The 21,987-nt window shown below is 41.1% G+C and overlaps 1 protein-coding gene across 3 annotated transcripts in view; it reads right to left on the bottom strand.

The window, feature by feature from the left end:
• Positions 1-5,096: 5,096 nt before the first annotated feature.
• ENTPD7 (ectonucleoside triphosphate diphosphohydrolase 7) overlaps positions 5,097-21,987 on the bottom strand; it is a 48,409-nt gene continuing 31,518 nt past the window's right edge. For all 3 annotated transcript variants that reach the window (XM_063434923.1, XM_063434922.1, XM_063434924.1), the window contains exons 7-13: positions 18,227-18,286; positions 15,573-15,721; positions 11,631-11,797; positions 9,776-10,100; positions 9,605-9,690; positions 9,128-9,289; positions 5,097-5,480 (exon numbers count right to left, since the gene is read on the bottom strand). In XM_063434923.1, the coding sequence (XP_063290993.1) occupies positions 5,264-5,480; positions 9,128-9,289; positions 9,605-9,690; positions 9,776-10,100; positions 11,631-11,797; positions 15,573-15,721; positions 18,227-18,286 (1,166 nt within the window). In that variant the 3' untranslated portion in view covers positions 5,097-5,263. The remainder of the gene's footprint in view (positions 5,481-9,127; positions 9,290-9,604; positions 9,691-9,775; positions 10,101-11,630; positions 11,798-15,572; positions 15,722-18,226; positions 18,287-21,987) is intronic.

A 21,987-nucleotide genomic window follows, 5' to 3' on the forward strand; every position in this document is an offset into this window, starting at 1 on the left:
AGAAAGAGATACAGTTGTTTGAGGTAAATTACATCTGATTGAAAGTGAAACCAGTTTTTTTTTTCATGCAGGCTCTGTCAATCATTGCCAGGGGAGGTGTGGCTAGGGCTGCATAAACAGAAACAAAGTGATTTAACTCCTAAATGACAGTGAATTGAGCAGTGAAATGGCAGGGGAATGATCTATACACTAAAACTGCTTTATTTAGCTAAAGTAATTTAGGTGACTATAGTGTTCCTTTAATTTTAGGGGTAAGTTCTTCCAGATTTGCCTAAAGAGCAGGGTGTGTGTGTGTTTATGAACTGTTGCCATGTGAAAGTAGGGGTGTTCTTGTGTGTAATGTTTGAATGTAGGTGATGCAGGAGTGAGTTTGTGTGTAGTGTTGGTGTTTAAATGCTTGGATACACACTATTTACATCTTTTTAGCCACCCTCCGGTTTCCATACTTTTTGGAAACAGGACTACACTGAAGTCCAGTGCAATCTGCGGCAGATGCTGACTGAGGCCGATGAGAGTTTGAGGCTGACTCTTGGTCCACTTTCCTCCTTCCTCTCTGAAAGCATAAAGGAAGTGACCAGTACTCACTTCCTCCCAGCACCGTGACCGATCTAATAGGAGCCTGCTAGGGCTGGTTAAAGGGTTGCAGCCCCTAATCAGACATACCCATCAGGTGATCTTAAGTGCATTGGCCACCTAAGGGGCCTGCTCCAGCTTGCAGACACTGGCCACACCGCTGGTAGTTCCATTGCTGTCCTGTGATGATCAGGAGGAATCCATGAGGCCATCATTTTGGTCATAACCTTGAGTTTTGGAATCCATGCTCCTACACATTCTTCATGGGCAAAAATTCAGTCACTTCCTCTAAGCCAGGCCAACTTGTCTTAAGCAGCTTCTTAAACTGGGAACTAGTGTCCGGTTATGCAAAAGTAGCATGAATGCCAAGTACATCTATCCACTAATTAACATGTATCTAATTATCAATACACTAACAAGATGCAGCGAGAGTAAATCATTACACCCACTGAACTTAAAGGGACACTATCGTCACTAGAAAAACTACAGCTTATTGTATTTGTTTTGGTGAGGATAATCATTCAGTGCAGGCTATTTGCAGTGAACCCTGGCTTTTCAGAGAAAATGCAGTGTTTACATTGCCTCCTAGAGACACCTCCAGTGGCCACAGTTACTGTTACACAGTAAGCAGCAGTGCCATTCAGAATCTCCACGCTCAGCATGGAGACAGAACTTTCCTCAAAGAGATGCATTGATTCCATACATCTCGATGATTAGCCAAGCCAGTGTTTGGCCTCACCTCCTTGCTGATTTTAGACAATCAAATGCTTTCCCAATTGTGATGTCAGCAAGGGGGCAGGGCCAGCACTGACAGACCCACTCCGCACTGGAAACAATGTAAGTTTTCTAAATGGTGGTGTTAACACTATAGCATGAGGAATAAAGGGTTGTGTTCCTTTTAGGCATTCAGCCTACAGGGAGTGAAATTCAGGGTATGTGTAGCACAAACGCCAGTCAGTCTGGCTTTAATGCCAAATGCCTCATATTTAAATGTACTTTGCAGTTTTGTATTTATTCTCGGCACACTCTGAGAAGCACATAACTCTGCTATATCTAAACCTGCTTACACCAATGCTGATCCTGCTTTTTCAAAAAACGTGTTTAAATGTTTACCTAGTTATTCCAGTTTTTAATGGTACAGAGAGCACTATATATTTTCCCTTTTATAAACATTTACTCTGCTTTAGAAGCTGTGGAAACCACATATTCGTAGGTGGGGATTGTACAGCCATACACTTGAAAATGTGGGGCTTTATACGAAAATTCTGTGTTTGTATGTCTTATTCTTTATTTAGAACAATATTCACTTTATACTGGCAATTATACTCACCAAACATACAACATGATGTCACAAGCTTTTAAATAAATTATCAAATGTTATTTAATTGAACGTTTGGTCATCCTGACACTGCTAGTTTAGTGATTTTCGTTCTTTGTCTAATTCACTGAAAAGCGTAAATGTCGGTCATTCTGTGATACGCTGACCACTGAACTGTACCATATAGAAAACTGAAAACAGAAAACTTCATAATTTAGGTTAAATTCCCGAACACAGCTACCGTTACAGATTGGCTATTTTTACCATTCGGTTTCCAGTTTATTACTATTCGGTGGCCAGTAAATAAAACCCAGTGTGCCAGAAATGCAACAACCTCGTAGTTTAACAAAACAATCAAACCCAATTTTGGTTTTATTTTTTACTTACACAACCATTTTCAGTAATCACAGGAGAAAAAAAAATTAATTATTCACAGGTTTTACAAATATCACACAGTTTGTGTTCACAAATAAATCATTTGGTCCGTATTCAGGCAGTAGGAAATACTATACAAGTTATATTATTCTAAAGACCGAATGAGGGATATGGGATTTTTAGTTGACGACAACAACAACTGGATCTCATTGATGTAAAGCAACACAACCATTTTTTTCTATTTTCAAAAAAGATAAATCTGGGCTTTTGGATGATTAAACCCCCCCCCAAGGATTTTGATAAAATTTTGATTATTTACTAGGTTTTGTAAAATGATCTATATACACTCACACGCCACTCTCCCCCAGACATAAAATCAATGCCGGTATCATAGGCGTATGCCATCAACCATCCCAAAATCCCATCAGAAACACTGGCCATGTGCAGGCTTTCCTGACTGATTGTGTACATCACATTCACACACATCATCAGGAGGGAGCAAGAAGCAAGCATTACCCATGGAAACACTACACAGAAAGAGATAGGAAGGAAATAGCAGCAGCTTATGATACAAGCTGGTGTTGGCCCTTTAAATAAATAAGTGCCAGGAATTTGTTTCATAAGCTGCAAGGCCAGTGATATTTGCAGACCTCTGACAAGATTAAAGTGTTGCTCTATGTATAAGATTGTGTATGAACCCTGTAAACCTGGTCTGCCTTAAAGACAGATTCTCTGAGCAGCTCTATTATTACAACTCCCATGATGCCCTAAAGGGTTACACCATGACCATTTCTGATTGGAACACAGTACATGCAGAGACATTAAGTTATGTGCTGGGGGGTTGGCACCATGTTCTAGGCTGCCTAATGTCAATTCTGTGCAAAAATTACATTACAATTACAGACACAGGATTCTGCAACACTTGTAACGCTAGTCTCCCATGCAGCATTACATGCATGTAGCGCATCTGCTAGGGAAAGCCTTCTCTCCCATCCCTCGCTCCAACCTCCTCCTATTTTTATTTCCCTTTAAAAAAAGATTTAAGCATTTCCAGCCCGGAGGGTGCGAATGCGCTCTGAGCCTGTAAAATGGTCCAATTAAATGCTACTTCATGAAAATCAATTGATCTGGACTGAATGAGGACCTTGGCGAAGTTGGATGGATGCGTGGGTGCAGAATGCTGAATTCCAAGGAAGTTTATTATTATTTTACTGCTTTCTAATGAGGGGGCATTGGGAGGTGGGTGGAGACTAGTTAGCAGTGGTAAGTATGGCATTCTAACGTAAATTAAACATTCCATCAGGAATGCTTGGGGTAACCCTTTAAGCCTGGCAATGCACCACTGGAATTGTAGTTCTACAATTGATTAGAAGAGGGAGTCCAACAGGTAGATCCCCACTCAAAAGTACTATAAAAACAAGGAATAAAATCACGAGAGGGGCATTGTGATTGCACATAGCAAGGTATGGTCTGCAATCTAATTTATGTAGACTGTAGCTCATATTGATATAACTGATTTATTTTTATACTTATGGTTATATACAATATGTAGTATTACAGATCATAAGGTGAAACTAAAAATCACGATAGATACCAGTGATAGCTCTCTATGTATTGAACATTTTTTTTCTCAAGGAAAATCTGTGCGTTTTCTGAAACAGGTTTCCATAAATAGTGACCCTACACCAGGTTACAGAAACCATTTAAATACGAAGTGATTAAAGAGTAAACATTCATTTAAATACAGGAAAATGAACAGAACGAATCTGGCAGTGAAGCGAATAGATCTCGAAAGAACAGCAGATTCATATACACAGACAAGTATTTTGGGCAGCATTAATTAATGTACAGATCAAATGGACCATCAATATATATTGAATAATACATCATTCAGAAATGGGCAAATCCCATGGATGTGCGCACTGTGTTGGCTTCACAAAGCTGAGACAATTTAGGCTTCAATTCAATATTTTTGTATAGGCTTTTCAAATAATTTTAAATTAATATAATCAATATAAAATTATTTTTAGATCAACTTAAAATTATTATATATTTTTTAAACAAATATTTTAATTTAGTGATATATTTTTATATATCCTTTTTGATATTTTAATAATTTAAGAAAAAAATAATAATTTTAAAACTTTATCCAAAAATATAAAATTGAGGACTTCAATTGCTAAAAGCAGAGGAACACAGCAAGCAAGGGCAGTTTCTATTCATATCAGCCCAACATGTTCATATTTTGCAGAGTAAATAACAATATAGAAGTTGCTTAGACAACAGCTGAAAGAATTTAAATGGACCGTGTAGTCCTGGCTTAACACAAACAGGTTCTGTTTGTGTTACAATATCTAGTAAACAAGATATCCACATGTATCCACTGGTTTTTTTTTTTCGTTTTTTTTAAATGATCAAATATTCAATAATTTAAAAAATTGCATTTGACTTTGCAACCTTAAAAAAAAGATAGTGCAGTTTTTTCTGTATTCAAACACTGGCGTTTTGTAGAATAGCACTATAAAATGATGTTAGCAAAGTAGACATGTTCCCATTCTGAGGAATGTATAGAGAAGAATTCAATCAATGAAAATGACACAAAGCCTTCACACACACATGGTTCTTATGAAATGTGATCGGGTATGGAAATTGTAAAACAAACATCTATGGGACAATCTCTTCAACAGATAAAAAGAGCAATACAATGTATATTAGACACCTGACAACTACTTTTATCAAGTCAAATTTTAAAAATTCCTATAAAAATTAACTGCAGCTAAAATGCAGCTGTTGGAGTTGGTTAGGCATAGGTTTCCTAAGGATGGTGCAATCTATTAGCTGTGCTGGCTTAAGAGTGGTTTCCCAGAGGTAATATGTGCAGACATTACAGAAGTCTAGATTATAAATTCTGCTGTGCCTGCAGCCATGAATTGCGCTACATATTCCTGCATTTAGCTTGCCTATACGTGGCTTCATCAACATCGTGGAACCGTTGGTTCAATTACGGTCAACAAGCACTCCTTCCTCCAGCAACATCAAGTCAAGTGCAGAGTCCCAGGCTTGGCGTCTATGTATGCGCCGGAGCCTCAAGATATACAGTATGATAGAGAGCAGCACCACCAAAATACAGACAAAAAACAGGTAGTGGTTATAGACAAAGGAAAACCGAAACCAGGTCACGTGTGCAGGCCGCGAATTCTCCTGGCGAATATCCCTGCAAAAACACAAAAGGCATGGTTTCACTTTCTGCATGTGTAAACAAGACACAGAAAAAGGCAACACGGTACATGTGAGTCAGTATATTTTATATTTATTTATAAAGCACTATTGCATGATGGAAACATTCTAAGCACATAACTCGATAGTGGGTGGCCATGCAGGTACTGCTCACCCCTTCCCCAATTACATACTTATCTGGAGAGAGGACAAATGAAATAGGCACTCTGGTGGCACAGATCTATTACCTGCTCCATTATATTACAGAGAGCTCCAAAATATGAGATGTCAATCAGGGATGTATTTACCACAAGGCAAACAAGGCATTTGCCTAGGGCGGCACTTTCAGGGGGGGCGCCAAAAAATGACACCCAAGCTTCCAGACAAATGCATTGTTTGCCTCGTGTTCTGGGGCTGCCCACCTTACTGTGAGTGAGTGAGTGTAGCTGTCAGTGTATGTCTGTGAGTGAGAATGGGTGTGCCTGTGAGTGTGTGTTAGTGTGTGTATGTCATTTTATGTGTATCTGAGAGTGTGTGCCTGTCAGTGAGTGGGTGTGTCAGTGTGTGTCTGTCAGTGAAAGTGTGTGTTGGTTAAGCAGTGTGTGCCAATGACTGTATGTGTGTGTGCCAATGACTGTGTATCTGTCAGTGAGTGTATATCAGTGCATGTATCAATGAGGGAATGTGTGTCAGTCGAAAAAATGGCCTTAACACAAATTGAGGGGGCAAATTTTGATTTTGGGGGTGCCCGAATTTAGTCGTGCCTAGGGCAGCACAAAATCCAAAATACACCACTGATGTCAATTAGCCTGATATCTGTATAACAAGGATCATGTAAGAGATATGAGAGATCTCTTGGTAAACACAGGGTAACTGGGAGTGGTATCAAAGAGAAAAATGTGTTGTGCACTTAAATATTAAACGTTTCTTTGGCCCATAGGGCTTTATAAAATGTTGATGTCAGAGAAATTTCCAACAAGGTACGAAAGCTAGTGCATTGCTGAAGAATGCTGGAATAGCTGTCACATTACAACCCAGAGAAAACCAGACATTGAAATTTGAAATTTAAATGTTCAGTTTGTTAACTCTACAAATACTGAGAAGAGCATCCAGTATGGCCATAGTTCACAGTACACCATCTGTATTCCTTTCTGACTAGAGGCAGGGCCTCTGAGATAGCCACCTGCAATGTCCCATCCCTGCTGCATATATCCGGCTGCAATGTGTGCCATACTCCTAGAACAGGCAAAAACTGAGATATGAAGGGGGCGAACCAGTAAACCATTTAGGGGAGGGATTTAACTTTCAAGTCTAACAGGAGGATACCTGTTCATGACAGTCCTTGAGACCACAACACATTTTTAAAACAGTAAAAACTGCATTTTTTGGTATTAAGATCCTAAGCCAGGGGGGCGGAGCCGAGCCACGAAGCGGAGAAGTCGCATGGGGCTGTAGCTCCCGCGGAAAAAGCTAACTTTTGCCCATTTCGGCTCATTAAACCTCCTTCAAATCGCCACAGGTGAAAGGGAGAGACGGCAGAACCAATATGGGGCGCAAATCTAAAAAAGCAAAGCCCGATCAGCCGAGGCAGAGCCAAGACATTGGGGCCCTGTGGAGACAGGCCCGCGAGGCGGCAAGGCCCAAAATGGCCGACCATACTGACACATATTCCGACTTCTCGGACGATTTCTATCAAGAAGGAGAAGTCCCAATGACCACACACTTACCTACACCGGGGACTAAACCTCCAGACCCGGACAACGCTCCGGTGACCACTGCAGTACTAAAAACCCTGTTGGCAGGCCTCCAGACCACGCTACAGGCGGACATGGCCTCCATGCGCACGGGGCTACAGGGCATGAACGGCAGGCTGGGAACCCTGGAAAACGCCTCTGTGGCGTGAGATGCGCAAATCACTGCAATGCAGACGGAAATTACTAACCTACAACTCAAAAACGAGGAATATGATCGAAGGTTCACCGCCGCAGAGGAAGAGCGCAGAGCCACTAATATAAAGGTACGGGGGCTGCCGGAAGATATACTGGCAGAGGAGCTGCCGCACTTAGTCCGCAGGCTCCTGACGGAACTACTCACGCCGAAGCAGTCTAAAATCATCCCAGTTGAATCCGTATTCAGGGTCCCAAAACCGGCTAGAGCCCCGGCCTCCGCAACCCGTGATCTTATAGTCCACTTCCACCACCGCAAGGACAAGGCCACACTCCAGGCAGCGCTTAAAAATAGATCTCAAGTCTCATTCGAAGGACATTCCTTAACCTTCTTCGCCGATGTGACTAGCGGCACACTAGCTTGGAGGGGGTCCCTGAAGCCATTCACTACCCTCCTCAGGCAACGGGACATTAAATACAGGTGGCGCCTTGACCGATCGCTTATAGTCAGGAAAGGGGAAGACAACCATGTGGTGCACTCGATGCAGGATGCAAGAAACCTACAACCCATTTTAGGACTACCCCAAGATGCTATTCCTGGACTGGTACACCGTTAGAACCCAAGCCAGCAACACAGATGGGACCCAGAGCGCTCCAAAATATTTGTACCACGTGGACCTGGACAGACCACCTCCGAAGATAACGGCGCTTGAAAAGGCCCTGAAGACCCTCCAAATGCAGATCACTCTGACCGGGACTGTAGGCCACTCGGCCTCACTAGGACACTATGATTTATTACGCGAGCCAATGTAGCTCCATAAATGTCCTTACTGTTGTTTTAATGCGAAATTTAATAACGCTTTATAGTTGTATTGCAAATGTCCGCACACTACAGCTTCCTTATGCATACGCCCACACCGGCGCCTCACCTGACCCAAACTATCCTCAAATGCACCTCGACATACGTGGAGCTCCTTCCCTCCCCCCCCTCCCCGGCCGTGGGTGGCCGCGGGGAGGGGGGGGGGCAACGAGGCAGTAACCAGGTACAACATACCCAACTTTGCCGTCAGTAACACATCTGAGCACAACAAGAAATACTTCACAATTTCTACAAACATTGTATAGTTTTATACTATGTATTATGCTATATAGTATCGAGACGTCCCTCTAACACGAGCGCACTTTCTATATACGCTAAAACAAGCAATATCAAGAGGTTAAAAGTTAGAATTTCTGTTTTGTTTTATTTCACTACAACCTATTTATATTATAGTCTCGCTTGCCCATTAATGGCTTAGTATACAATGAGTTAGATGTTACCTGGGCAACTTAGCCAATATGATACTCTAGAATACCCAAAGCTAACTGTCTAGATGAAGTTCACGTATTGTAGCTCATTTATTACTACCAAGCCTATTACTATGCTCTTCAAAAAACAAAATTTTGTGCAATTTCCTTCGGCCACTGTATTACTCGCATGTGTTCCAGTTTTAATGCACGCTGTTGTGGCGTATGTAACTCGTATGTACTCTCTTGCACTCCAAAAATAAAGAATTCAAAAAAAAAAAAAAGATCCTAAGCCAGGCAGCTTGCTGAATACCAAAGTATAAATGCAATTTCCCATTACTTTCTAGGTGTGTAGTGGAAATGTAATCGCTTACAGCTGCCGTGTAGGACAGATGTATTTACCCTACAATATGCGGATGTTGCACATAAAGATGTCTTCTGTTAAGTGAATTAAAACATCCCTAGTTGTTACCTGAGAGGAAGAAATCTTGTTTTGTACAGCATTGCTCCTAGAGTCCACTGGACTTCTTTTTCATACACCAGCTGAGCGGTCTTAAGATTTGGATAATCAAGAGGAAAATGAAATCCATCGTGGACAACCTTGTACACCCATGCAGACTTAAAGCATTGATATCTGGCAAAATAAAAATGTATAATACTTAAAGATAAAAAACAAACACAAACTAATGTTGCTTATGGAATTTGGAAACAAAGAAATGACCAAAAGTATCGGAACAGTATGCTGCCATGAACTCTGGTTTCAGGTCATCCTAAATTATTGTCTATTTTATTTATTTTTTGTCGAATTAAAAGTCAATGTATTATATATATATATATATATATATATATATATATTCCTAAATGCATAACTAGATGACATCTCAGTCTCCTATTTTACCAGGATCGATTCTGAATGAACAATACTTGGAATTTCACATATAAAGCTTACTTTAGTCGATGTTTGTCGGCATGAGAAGAATACAGATGGTTGTTGAATCTTTCTGTTAATGTTTTCCAAGGCATGCTACAATAATCCTGAAATAAATAAATACATGAAATAATCAGACGGAAGTTTAAATGTATAGATCATTTCTTACAAGAATATTTTTGTGTAACAAACCTTTGCAGCTTTAGCAAACTTGCGACTGTTGTACAAGCCCCCAATACGCAATACGTCCTCTGTGCTGTAAAACAATTCGGAAAAGCCATAGAATTCACTGTTTAAGAAATCAATAGCAGGCTGGTACAGTCCATTCAGGTAGGCTTGGGAATCATTGGACTGTAACAAGAGAGGATCCACCAGTTGCTTGCAGCTGTCCCAGTCTCCTTTCCCAGCGATGTGAAGGTCCAGGTCCTGTCTGTGAATCTTGTCAGTGAGTCCAACAGGCAAACAGGGATCCAAATAAGGGGTGCTGGGATTTAAACCTAGCTGCTGCTTATGCAGTCTAAGAAGGCAAGAAAACAAATCTGGTAAATGAAGATGAACTGTAACGAAGATACATATAGACGTATACAGTTGTAAGCAAAATTATTTAATCTCCAATGAAAATCAAGTTTATTGTCAAAATCTACGGACTTTCAACTGTTTGAAATGAACAAATCAAACAAAAGCTATTGAAATAGCTCAACACAATGAATGCTTCAAGTGGTTTCCCCAAATTTAACTGAAAATGCAACTTATAATGACTTCTCCAGTCACAAAATTATTAAACCCCCTGAATAGAATCCTTCACAACAGCAATATATATATGCAAAACAGGTGTTGTCTCAAACACACCTCCAGCAACTAATTAAGGGCTTCATAAGTCGCACCAGGTGTGTTTGAGCTGGAACACTTGAAATACCTGAACTTGCTAGGGGTTTGTTGAGTGTCACATGTGACTGCATGTTAGAAATATGTCAAAAGAATTGTCCACAAAGTTAAGAGAAGAGATCATCGCCCCCTTTACAAACAAGGAACCAGATACAAAAAGATAGCGAAGGCACTGAATGTTCCTAGAAACACTGCTGGAAGAATAGTGCTCAAGTTCAAAGTTGTAATGAACTGTCGTTACACTAGCTGTACGGGGGAGAAAAAGGAAGCTATCAATGACTGCAACCAGATTTATGAGAAGGCAGCTTGTGAAAAACCCTTGAGGGACTGCAAAACACCTGCAACAAGACTTGGTGGAAACAGGCACTGAGGTTTCAGTGAGCACAGTAAGGGTGTACTAAACGCAGAAGGTTTCCATGCCAGAACTCCAAGTCATACACCACTACTGAAGCAAAAAGCACAAGATATGCTCAAAATCATATAGATAAGCCATAGAAGTTTTGGGATTCTTTTCTGTGGAGCAATAAAAGAAAATTGGACATTTATGACCCAATGGTTTAGAGGTATGTCTGGAGGAAGAAGAATGAGGCATACACTGAAAAGAACACTCTGCCTACAGTTAAGCGTGGTGGTGGCTCGGTGATGCTTTGGGGCTGCTTTGCCTCCTCTGGCACTGGAAACCTGCGGCGTGTGGAAGGCACGATGGATTCATTGAATTATCAGGAAATAGTAGGAGAAAACATCATGCTGTCTGTGAGGAAGCTAACGCTTGGGCATCATTGGACCTTCCAGATATGCATCACGTTTGCAGCAGTTTATAACAGCAAAAGGGTGCTCTACTAAGTACTAAAGATGCTTGCCATAAGGGGTGAAATAATTTGGAGACAGGAGAAGTCATTATACGTTGCATTTTCAGTTGAATTTTGGGAAACCACTTGAAGCATTCATTGTGTTGAGCTATTTCAATTGCTTTTGTTTTATTTGTTCATTGCAAACAGCTGAAAGTCTGTAAATTTTGACAATAAACAATAATGTTGACTACAACTGTAAACACACAAACAGAAATCAGAAGAAATATTCCTAAGCACAATACCTACATATTTATATGATAAAACAAACAAAAAAAAATGTTTTGCTGCACTGATCACTACACAGTACATACCGGTTTTGTGTTACAGTACTATTGAACACCGTGTCTTCATAACGCTGTCGTGCAAAATTGCCCCCAAAGCCCATGAATGTGGTGACATACACACGATAGACATGCTCTGTGTGTTGCAAGTCGCAGCCCAAGTTGAATTCTGCCAGCATTGCTTTTGCAGCTTCTTCCTAAAATATAAGGTTAAATGTCAATGAAGAATAGAACAAAATAGTATTTTCCTGCTACAGCTTATGATGATGTCATACAAAACTATAAAATAATAAATTGGGGAAGCCTGACAGCCAAGATGGCCAGATGTGCATCTTGCTAGCTCCTGCAAACTGAACCAAAACAGTTGAAATAACTTGGCTAATCCAGCGGGACGCGACCTTAAACTACCTAGGGACCACCCTTCCTCTACCCAACCACACGCTAAGTATGAATCTGGGTGCCCCGATGGAAGCTCACTGTGCCTCAGCCTGCGGCCTACTGGGGCAGATGGTCTGAGGGTTGGGAGAGACGGCCGATCTCCCAGCTCCGGGCTTTAGCCTGCTACAGAAATCCGAGCAGCCCTGTTCCCCCCGCCTTTGACCGGCGGGGGATATCCTGGTCCCCACTGTATGTACCTGCACCTCTGAAGGGGCAACACAACAATCCAGCAAATCTGAGACCGCATGGTCACCTAAGATGGTGGATGCGCGGCAACCTCAACAAGCACAGGCACGTCTTGACGGCCAGTCATGGAGGGAGACCTTCGAGGCAAAATTCAACAGGATTTGTCAAGCTTTTTTTTTTTTTTTTTTTTTTTTTTTTGCTTGAAAATGATACAGGCATGTCTGAGGTGCCCCGAAAGCAGTCCTCAGGCTATTCCCCCGCTTTACATGCGGGACATATGTATATCAGGCACAATTTTTTAATAGAAACATGCTTAGTTATTCATACTTTAATATCTAGAAGTATTTCTATGTCGCTTGCTAAAGGACCTAGACTGTGGACAGTACAGGTCGCGCATATGTATAGTAGAGGCTATACAGATAGATCAGTACTCCTAGGCTTCACGTGGCCTACAGGCTAGGACATGAGCACTTAGTGCAATACACAAATCACCGTTTAGCAGTAGATGCCTAGTTTTGTAAAGCATGGGCACAGTTATATATTATATTGCTTGGAAGTTATCGTTACATAATCGGCTGACTAGGCATGTAATCCGATCGTCATTCTGTCTTATGTGTTTTACTATGAGTTTAACAGATATAGTAACATTAATCTTAAGGTCTATTCATGCTGATGCAATATAATGAACAGTGTGATTCTTAAATTATAAAGTTAAACATCTAGCGCTCTAAGCTGAACTAATGGAAGGCCAAGATAAACAAGCGTAAGTAAGGTATGCCATGGTTGGCAAAAAGCAGTCGTCAGCATATGAAATCAAGCTGGTATGCAGCGGTCACCGTCACCATCACTTGCATCTGGACCCGTGGGTTAGCGTATGCGGGTCATAGGAGAGTTTGTGGTGAGTCGCCATTTATCCTATTCCTTCTGTGGGAATGTGGCTGAGGTTCCCTGGCTGGTCCTGAGGAGGTGCTGTAGATCTGGCGGGGGTGGGGGTGTCCCTCCTGCCCCAGGCTGATATGTAGGCCTGCGCCTTCTGGCCTGAGACTCGGTGGCATACGTTGCCCGAGTGTCTCCCCCTCGTGGGGGTGGCGGGAGGTCTGTAGGTAGATTGCCGCTTGGTAGATTGCCGCTTGTGTTTCCGCCCATGTGGCCGACGCTGTCGGGTCGGGGCCCTCTTGGCCTTCAGCCCGGGTGGGCTGGGGTGGGTGAGTGTCGGCTTTTGGTCCGGTGCTGCGCCCGAGGGAGCCCCCCTCTTGCCCGGCTGCCCATAGCTCCTCTCTCTTGGGTCCATGGGATCCGTTCGCTTTGCCTTGGCGCGCTGTGCACGTTGCTGGAGCTTCTCCCAGAAGTTGTTAAATAGTGCATCCAGACGCTGCATGAGGTCTGTGCTGCAGTCGGAGCTCTGGTTAGGTGCTTGAAGCTGAGTCCGTTGTTGCCTTGAATACTCCGCCGCCATTTTCGATGGGTCACGTGTCGCCGGCCCTGGTGCCCATACGCTGTGCAGAAGCTCGGTCTGGGCTCGCGGCGAGGACCGGGATATCCCCCACCGGTCCTGGGGGGGGGGGGGGGGGCAGGATGATTGAAAGTCGTGGTGGTCGTGGAGCAGGTAGGAGGAAAGGAGAGCGGCCGTCTCCCCTCTGCCAGCCATTCTGCAGGCCCCGATCATCGCAGCTTGGGGTCTCGGGTGGGTAGGTCGACGATTTGGGTGTCCAGAGTTGCACCCCGAGAGTCCCCGTTCAATTAGGCCCCTTTAGAGTGGGTCTGTGCCAGGTTTACGGGGTATATTCCCCAAAATCAGGCAGATATTGCAGGAGCTGGGTTTTGGCACGTCCACTCTGCTTGGCAGCTAGGCTCCGCCCTCCTTGTCAAGCCTTTTGGCTCCGCTAAAAGAGCAGTTCACTCCAGCAAACCTCCTCTACCACTCTGGAGAGCCAAGCTGCAACAGAGGCCACTCGACCTCCCCCCAGGTGTAAGGCCTTAACAGAGGAACCCCGAAAGGTCGCCTAAATGGGCATATAGCTCGGGTAAATGTGAGTGGTTACAGATATATACTTTTACCCTCATTCTATACAAACTATTTTACACTATTGGAGTTCTTGGATCTTTTGTTCCTTTCCTAGGTGTTTTTTGTGAAACTCAAAGAATACCTACTTGTATTGTACTAGTTAAGCATACCTTACCTATTTACCTTATACTATATGGAGCGCTACACCATTTTGTTTTTCGAGGTTCCACTGTATATATGTGTACTGCAGTTAGTTAATGACAAGTTCATACTCTCTTGATATATACTTTAACATACAATGTGCAGTGTCATCTAATGCCAACAACTGTTTCTTGAACAAGTTCGCAATAGCTGTTGTGGTAAACGTACAAACGTACATATCTAACCTATGCACGACTAAAATAAAAAATTTAATAAAATAAAAAAAATAAAAAAAAATAAAAATAAACTGGGAGGCTGGAAGTTGTCCAACCATCATCTTAGCAACACATCTTGTTGGTTCACCTGTGAGGAGCTTTCCGAGCGCACAGGATGATCTGTCCAAATAAAATGAGACCGTGATAAGACACACTTGTACTTATGAAGGCAATCCTGCAAGCCTGCTGTGCTTGTAAGGCATGAATATGTTCTGAAAAAGATTCTTCTGAGTCAGTGGTTCTGAAACACCAGCAATCCATACTTTAGGAATTGCCATACTGCCCTTTCATGATGATTTCAATATCACCTAAGTTGTGCTAGACTATTTTGTGCCCTAGGAATGACCAGCTACCAGTACCGGTCTGACAAGAAGCTATTTGTTGCTCTCAGCGTGCAGCTTCCGGTCAGACCGGGTAAAGGATACAGAAGATCCCCTACAGTGATCTGCTTGGCCATGCTACATGGAGTGACTGGGAGGAAGGGGGGAGCGCTGTGCAGTGCGCTCCCCTCCTGTTTTTCACCTGGAGATTGCGTCACTCAGCTGGTGTGCCCTTGGAGGCTGCCTAGTGGTAGCTCCTGCCTTGAATATAGGTTGAATAAGCACTGCTATGAGATCCTGAAGGCCCAGCTGGTGCAAGAATCCAATTGCCCTCTGTTGGTGTAAGAGAGCTGTGGAAATTGCAGTCTGATAACACATGCAGGGTTCACAGACATCCCAGACTAGGATTTGAGAGTGTGCTGGATAGTCTAATAAAAAAATAATAATAATTGAATGATTTTATAAAGTTCTGCAGATGGTGGGTTCTGAGGACAGGTTCAAAGTACTGGCAGGTTTACACCTTACAAATGAATCTCTAAATACAGGCACAGAAAAGAAAGAGTTTGGAAGAAACTGCAAATACCAAAAAAATAAATTAACCTCTTACATTTTCTGCAGAAGGGAAACGCATTGTTTTTGGAACCTCATACGCAATTTGAAGAGAACCACCACCCATGTCTATAATGCCAACTGTGCGCTTGCGAATGATGGACTCTTCCTGTGTGCCAACAGTCACAGAAACAACATTGTCTTCCTCTAAAGAGACACAAATTAAGCAGGTTATTAGAATCAGTGACTAAGCAGTAACAGAGCAATATTCATTATTCTAATGGTCATTTATAGCTAAAACTGTAAGGGATGGGGTAACTTTATTTAACAACTTAAATAAAATAAAAAAGGAGACTAAAGCAATGGACATGTAATAGACCCCATATTTTTTTTTAATTAAACAAATAAAACTGTAATGGTATAAGGTAACACACCAGTATTTGATCAGCTCTCTGAACCCCGTAAGTAAGTAGGTTTTAAAGAATCTCTCATCATATTAATGAGAAGGTTCAAAATTCAGGATTATCGACAGGTCCAGTAGCACTCAAAGGATCTGCTGCAAACCTACACTGTGAATATTAAGGGTTCTCTTGAGTGATCAAAAACCTGAAATTTAGCTATAAGAAAAATTAGAGGAACTGCCACTTCCTGCTATTTATAATGTGTATAATTATCATGGTCACAATACATAAAAGTGCCTAGCTTAAGAGCAAACAGCACTTGCAAATTTAGGAATGTCCTGCTAGCTGTCAAGTTGACAGTACGGAGTGCTTCCTGATTCACTACACTATAATGAGTAAGAACTTCCACAGAGATGCATTAGTCTACTGTTTCCCTATGAGAAGCATCCTCTTGAGTGATAGCAGGATTTGTACATTTGTGTCAATTGCCATTCATGCATCATTTTCAGCTGAAGAGCGTCTCCACTAAGTATCAGCAAAAATGGAGCCGATGCTGAAGAAAATAGTAAACTGTATTATTATGTTGGGGGAGGGCACCTGGTATGTAAAGATGAAAAGGAAATGTTAAAAGTGAATATGTTTTTTTAATGTTGGAGTGTTCCTTAACACATCTGTTTCTGTAGTCTGAAAATTTAGAAATCCACACTGCTCTAACCTAGAACCGAGTGTCTCAATATTTACTCCCTGTCAATCATTGGTGTAAGCTCTATCCCAGCGGTCTCCAAACTTTGTGCCACGCCGTCCCAGGGGGACACTGAATGTTTCCCCGGTGCTATGATTATAGCACCGGGGAAACATTACTGCTCAACAGGGGCCCGGTCCGGTGCCACGGTCCTTTAAGACCGCAACCGGGCCCCTGTAATGTCGGCCGGTTGGGAGGAAATTACATCATCCCAGCATCCTGCAGGGAGGCAGCAGGGGAGGAGGAAGCCGCAGCGTGAGGGGAGAGGAGCACAAAGAGCTCCAGACCCCTCACTCCCACCAGCAGGACTCCAAGCCACCCTCCTGGCACATAAGGTAAGCTGACAGGAGGGTGGCTGGAGATATTTAAAAAAAAAAAAAAAAATCACTTGTGTGTGAGTGTATATGTATATGTGTGTGAGTGTGTTTGTATGTGTATGAGTGTGTGTATGTCAGGGTTTACATCTCTGTGTGTTATATATATATATATATATACATATATATATATATGTCAGTGTGTTTCTGTGTCATGTGTGTCAGTGTGTTTCTGTGTATCTGCATCTGTGTGTCAGGGTGTGTGTTTTTATGTCAGTGTGTATCTGTGTCATGGTGTGGTCATGTGTCAATGTTTGTGTGTGTCAGGGTGCATGTGTGTATATGTCGGTGTGTATATATGTGTGTATGTGTTGGTGTATTTAAATGCATCTGTGTGTTAATGTGCATGAATATCTGTGTAAGTATATATCTATGTCAAACACCAGCACAACATACAAGTACACTCCTGCAATCTAACACAAATATTACATACAAACACACCCCTGCATTCAAACAAAGAACATTACATTCAGACACATCCCTGTATTAAAAACACAATAACTATATACAAGCACCCCTTCAAACACCACAGTACATGCGGCAGTGCTGTACAGATATACATCCTAGAAATTTTGACTTGGGGTGCCTTGGAAAAATACTGAAATATTAAGGGCGCCTTGAATCTAAAAAGTTTGGGAACGACTGCACAAAATTAGAGAATAGAAACAATGTTTCATTTTTCACCTCCAAACTAACGTGTTCTCTGGCTGAACTGGATTGTGATGACAAATGCCACATTTTAATAAATATTCAGAGAAAATCGCATAGAATGAAGAACGGCTAACACAAGTGATTTTTAGAGAAGTAACAGTTCGTCCTTCGTTAATCCTTTATATCACATGAACAAATAAAAATATTGATATTTCTTTTTTACATCATGGTCTCACATTTAGTAGTTTATTTACTAAACAGCTTATTCACGTGAATCGAAAACGAAGTAATGCAAGTCAAAATAGCCAAAATGTGTCGAACAGAATTGAAGATTTTGTTTTCAAAATCTTTAATTCAGTTTTCAATTCATTACAATTGAAAAGTTTAAAAGTTTAGTATAAAAGAGAAAGGAAAAAAAAAAAAAACCCTAAATCTGAATTCTGACTACTGAAATAAAGGTAATACAATAGTAATATATTCAAATAGAGAGAAGGAGAAGGATCAATGTTAATTATAGAGTAATTTTTTCTAACTCTCTACTCACCCTCAATAACGTGATCAAAACGGCCCAGGACAAAGTTAATACTGATCCATGCATAAACACCTAAAATATAACAAAAACAGTACATATTTTAAGAGCAAACACATTCTAAGATATTTAACATAGAAATATAGAAACATAGACTGTGACAGCAGATAAGAACAATTCGGCCCATCTAGTCTGCCCAGTTTTCTAAATACTTTCATTAGTCCCTGGCCTTATCTTATAATTAGGATAGCCTTATGCCTATCCCACGCATGCTTAAACTACTTTACTGTGTTAACCTTTACCACTTCAGCTGGAAGGCTATTCCATGCATCCACTACCCTCTCAGTAAAGTAATACTTCCTGATATTATTTTTAAACCTTTGTCCCTCTAATTTAAGACCATGTCCTCTTGTTGTGGTAGTTTTTCTTCTTTTAAATATAGTCTCCTCCTTTACTGTGTTGATTCCCTTTATGTATTTAAATGTTTCTATCATATCCCCCCCGTCTTTCCTCCAAGCTATACATGTTAAGATCCTTTAACCTTTCCTGGTAAGTTTTATCCTGCAATCCATGAACCAGTTTAGTAGCCCTTCTCTGAACTCTCTCTAAGGTATCAATATCCTTCTGAAGATACGGTCTCCAGTACTGCGTACAATACTCCAAGTGAGGTCTTACCAGTGTTCTGTACAATGGCATGAGCACTTCCCTCTTTCTACTGCTAATTCCTCTCCCTATACAACTAAGCATTTTGCTAGCATTTCCTGCTGCTCTATTACATTGTCTGCCTACCTTTAAGTCATCAGAAATAATCACCCCTAAATCCCTTTCCTCAGATGTTGAGGTTAGGACTCTATCAAATATTCTGTACTCTGCCCTTGGGTTTTTACGTCCAAGATGCATTATCTTGCACTTATCCACATTAAATGTCAGTTGACACAACTCTGACCAATTTTCTAGTTTACCTAAATCATTAGCCATTTGGCTTATCCCTCCTGGAACATCAACCCTGTTACATATCTTAGTATCATCAGCAAAAAGACATACCTTACCATCAAGACCTTCTGCAATATCACTAATAAAAATATTAAAGAGAATGGGTCCAAGTACAGATCCCTGAGGTACCCAGCTTGTGACAAGCCCAAGCTTCGAATATACTCCATTGACTACAACCCTCTGTTGCCTGTCACTCAGCCACTGCCTCACCCATCCAACAATATTGGAATCCAAACTTAAAGATTGCAGTTTATTGATAAGCCTTTTATGTGCAACAGTGTCAAAAGCCTTACTGAAATCTAGGTAAGCAATGTCTACTGCACCACCCTGATCTATAATTTTAGTTACCCAATCAAAAAAATCAATAAGATTAGTGCGGCATGATCTCCCTGAAGTAAACCCATGTTGTCTCTGATCTTAAAATCCATGTGTTTTTAGATGTTCAACAATCCTATCCTTTAACATGGTTTCCATCACTTTCCCCACTACTGAAGTAAGGCTTACTGGCCTATAGTTGCCCGACTCCTCCCTATTACCTTTCTTGTGAATGGGCACAACATTTGCCAACTTCCAATCTTCTGGGACTACTCCTGTTATCAATGATTGGTTAAATAAATCTGTTAATAATTTTGCTAGTATTCCATCAGGTCCCATTGACTTATTTGTCTTTACTTTTGACAGTTGAAATAGAACCTCTGTAAACTCACATGTAATAAATAATCATTTATCCTTTTTCTTAACTGAGGTCCCTCTCCTTCATTTTCATCTGTAAATACCGAACAAAAATATTAATTGAGGCAGTCAGCTAGACCTTTATCCTCTTCTACATATCTTCCTTATTTTGTTTTTAATCTAACTAATCCGTGTTTTACTTTTCTTTTCTCATTTATGTATCTAAAAAAAGTTTTGTCCCCCTTTTTTACCGACTGTGCCATTTTCTCTTCTGTGTGTGATTTGGAAGATCTTTATAACTTGCTTAGCCTCTTTCTGCCTAATCGTATAGATCATTCTGTCTTCCTCACTCTGTTTTTTTTTATAATTACTAAATGCTAACTTTTTGTTTTTTACTATTTTGGCCACATCTGCGGAGTACCACAGTGGTTTCTTGAATTTTTTGCTTTTACTGACAAGCCTAATGCAATTTTCTGTTGCCTTCAGTAGTGCAACTTTTAAATAATCCCATTTCTCTTGGACGCCATTTAAATTGCTCCAGTCTGATAATGACTCCTTTAGACATATTCTAATTTTAGAAAAGTCTGTTTTTTTAAAGTCTAAAACTAAACTTTTGTTTTTGTGTGGTGTGACTCAGTCACTGTTCTTATATTAAACCACACTGATTGATGATCACTGGATCCTAAACTTTCACCTACAGTAATATCGGATACCAAATCTCCATTTGTTAACACTAAATGTCATGCCTTAACTATGGTATCCTCTTACTTCCTGGTTCCACGGAGCCTAGCCACACCCCTTTATGACACGGTCTCCTTATTTAATCCGACCGCACCAGCTGATCGACGCTGGATTATTGAACTACGTTCCGTACTCACGAACCGGCTACAACATCGTTGTGAAAGCCCTCTGTTACCGGACCGGACTGGAAGACTTCAGGTTCCCTTCACCTCTCCTCATCCACGACTAAAGCTGAACTCTCTTCACTCCTGATAACCGCCTCTGAGGAGATCTCGGGATCCAGTGTTCTATGTGCCGGAAGCTAAGTAAAACCTCTGTGATAAGCGTTGCATCTCAAAGCTGTTATTTCCTATCTCCAAAGTCCTTCGATAAAACAAACCAGTTACAGCTAACTTCAACTCATACTCTATATCAGTTAGCTGCATCTGTCTTGCTTCAGTTAAATCCTATGGAACAGCTATTGCAACTTCTTATCACCTAATACTACTAAGAGACTCTTTCTGATTCAGTGTCTGCTAATTACTACCGTTTACTACTTAAAGCTACAGTGCCTGTAATTGTGGACTTCAGTTATCGTTTACTACTTAAAGCTACAGTGCCTGTAATTGTGGACTTCAGTTATCGTTTACTACTTAAAGCTACAGTGCCTGTAATTGTGAACTTCAGTTATCGTTTACTAATTAAAGCTACAGTACCTGTAAATTGGAATTAAAGTCAATACCTTTTACTTTTTATAATAAATATTCAAACTATAAGAAATCTGCAGTTGTGTTCCTTCATAACAAATGTTTAGACGTGACAGAATAATCCAGCCCTTGTAATGGATCCAGCAGATTTCGATTCTACGATAACTACGCTGAATCAACGAGTCAATACACTAGCCCAAGGTGTGCAAGACCTTCAAGTTACTAATGAAAGAATTCTCACTTATGTCAAAGACTTACAGACACATCCTCCTCATACTGTTCTGCACTCACTTAGCGATCCTGCTGTATGTAACCCTGAAAAATTCTATGGTGATCGTTCCAAATATAAGGAGTTTTTTTATTCCTCCAAATTATTGATTGCTTTAAAACCTAGATCTTATCCCACAGAAAGATCTAAGGTTTATTCAGTTCTCTCATTTCTGAGAGGTGAACCTATGTCCTGGGCCCATTCCTTTTTGGACAATGATGACCCCATCTTGGATTCACTGGAGGAATTCCTTAAAGCCATGTCTCTTCTCTATGAAGATCCATACAAACAAAATACTGCTGAATTAACAATTAGAACCTTGCTACAAAACCATAGACCCGTTGAAGATTATATTGCTGAATTTAAAAGATGGGCAGTAGAAACGCAATGGAATGACATCGCATTGCGCAACCAGT

Source organism: Pelobates fuscus, chromosome 10, assembly GCF_036172605.1.
Source record: "Pelobates fuscus isolate aPelFus1 chromosome 10, aPelFus1.pri, whole genome shotgun sequence".
In the NCBI taxonomy this organism is placed as follows: Eukaryota; Metazoa; Chordata; class Amphibia; order Anura; family Pelobatidae; genus Pelobates; species Pelobates fuscus.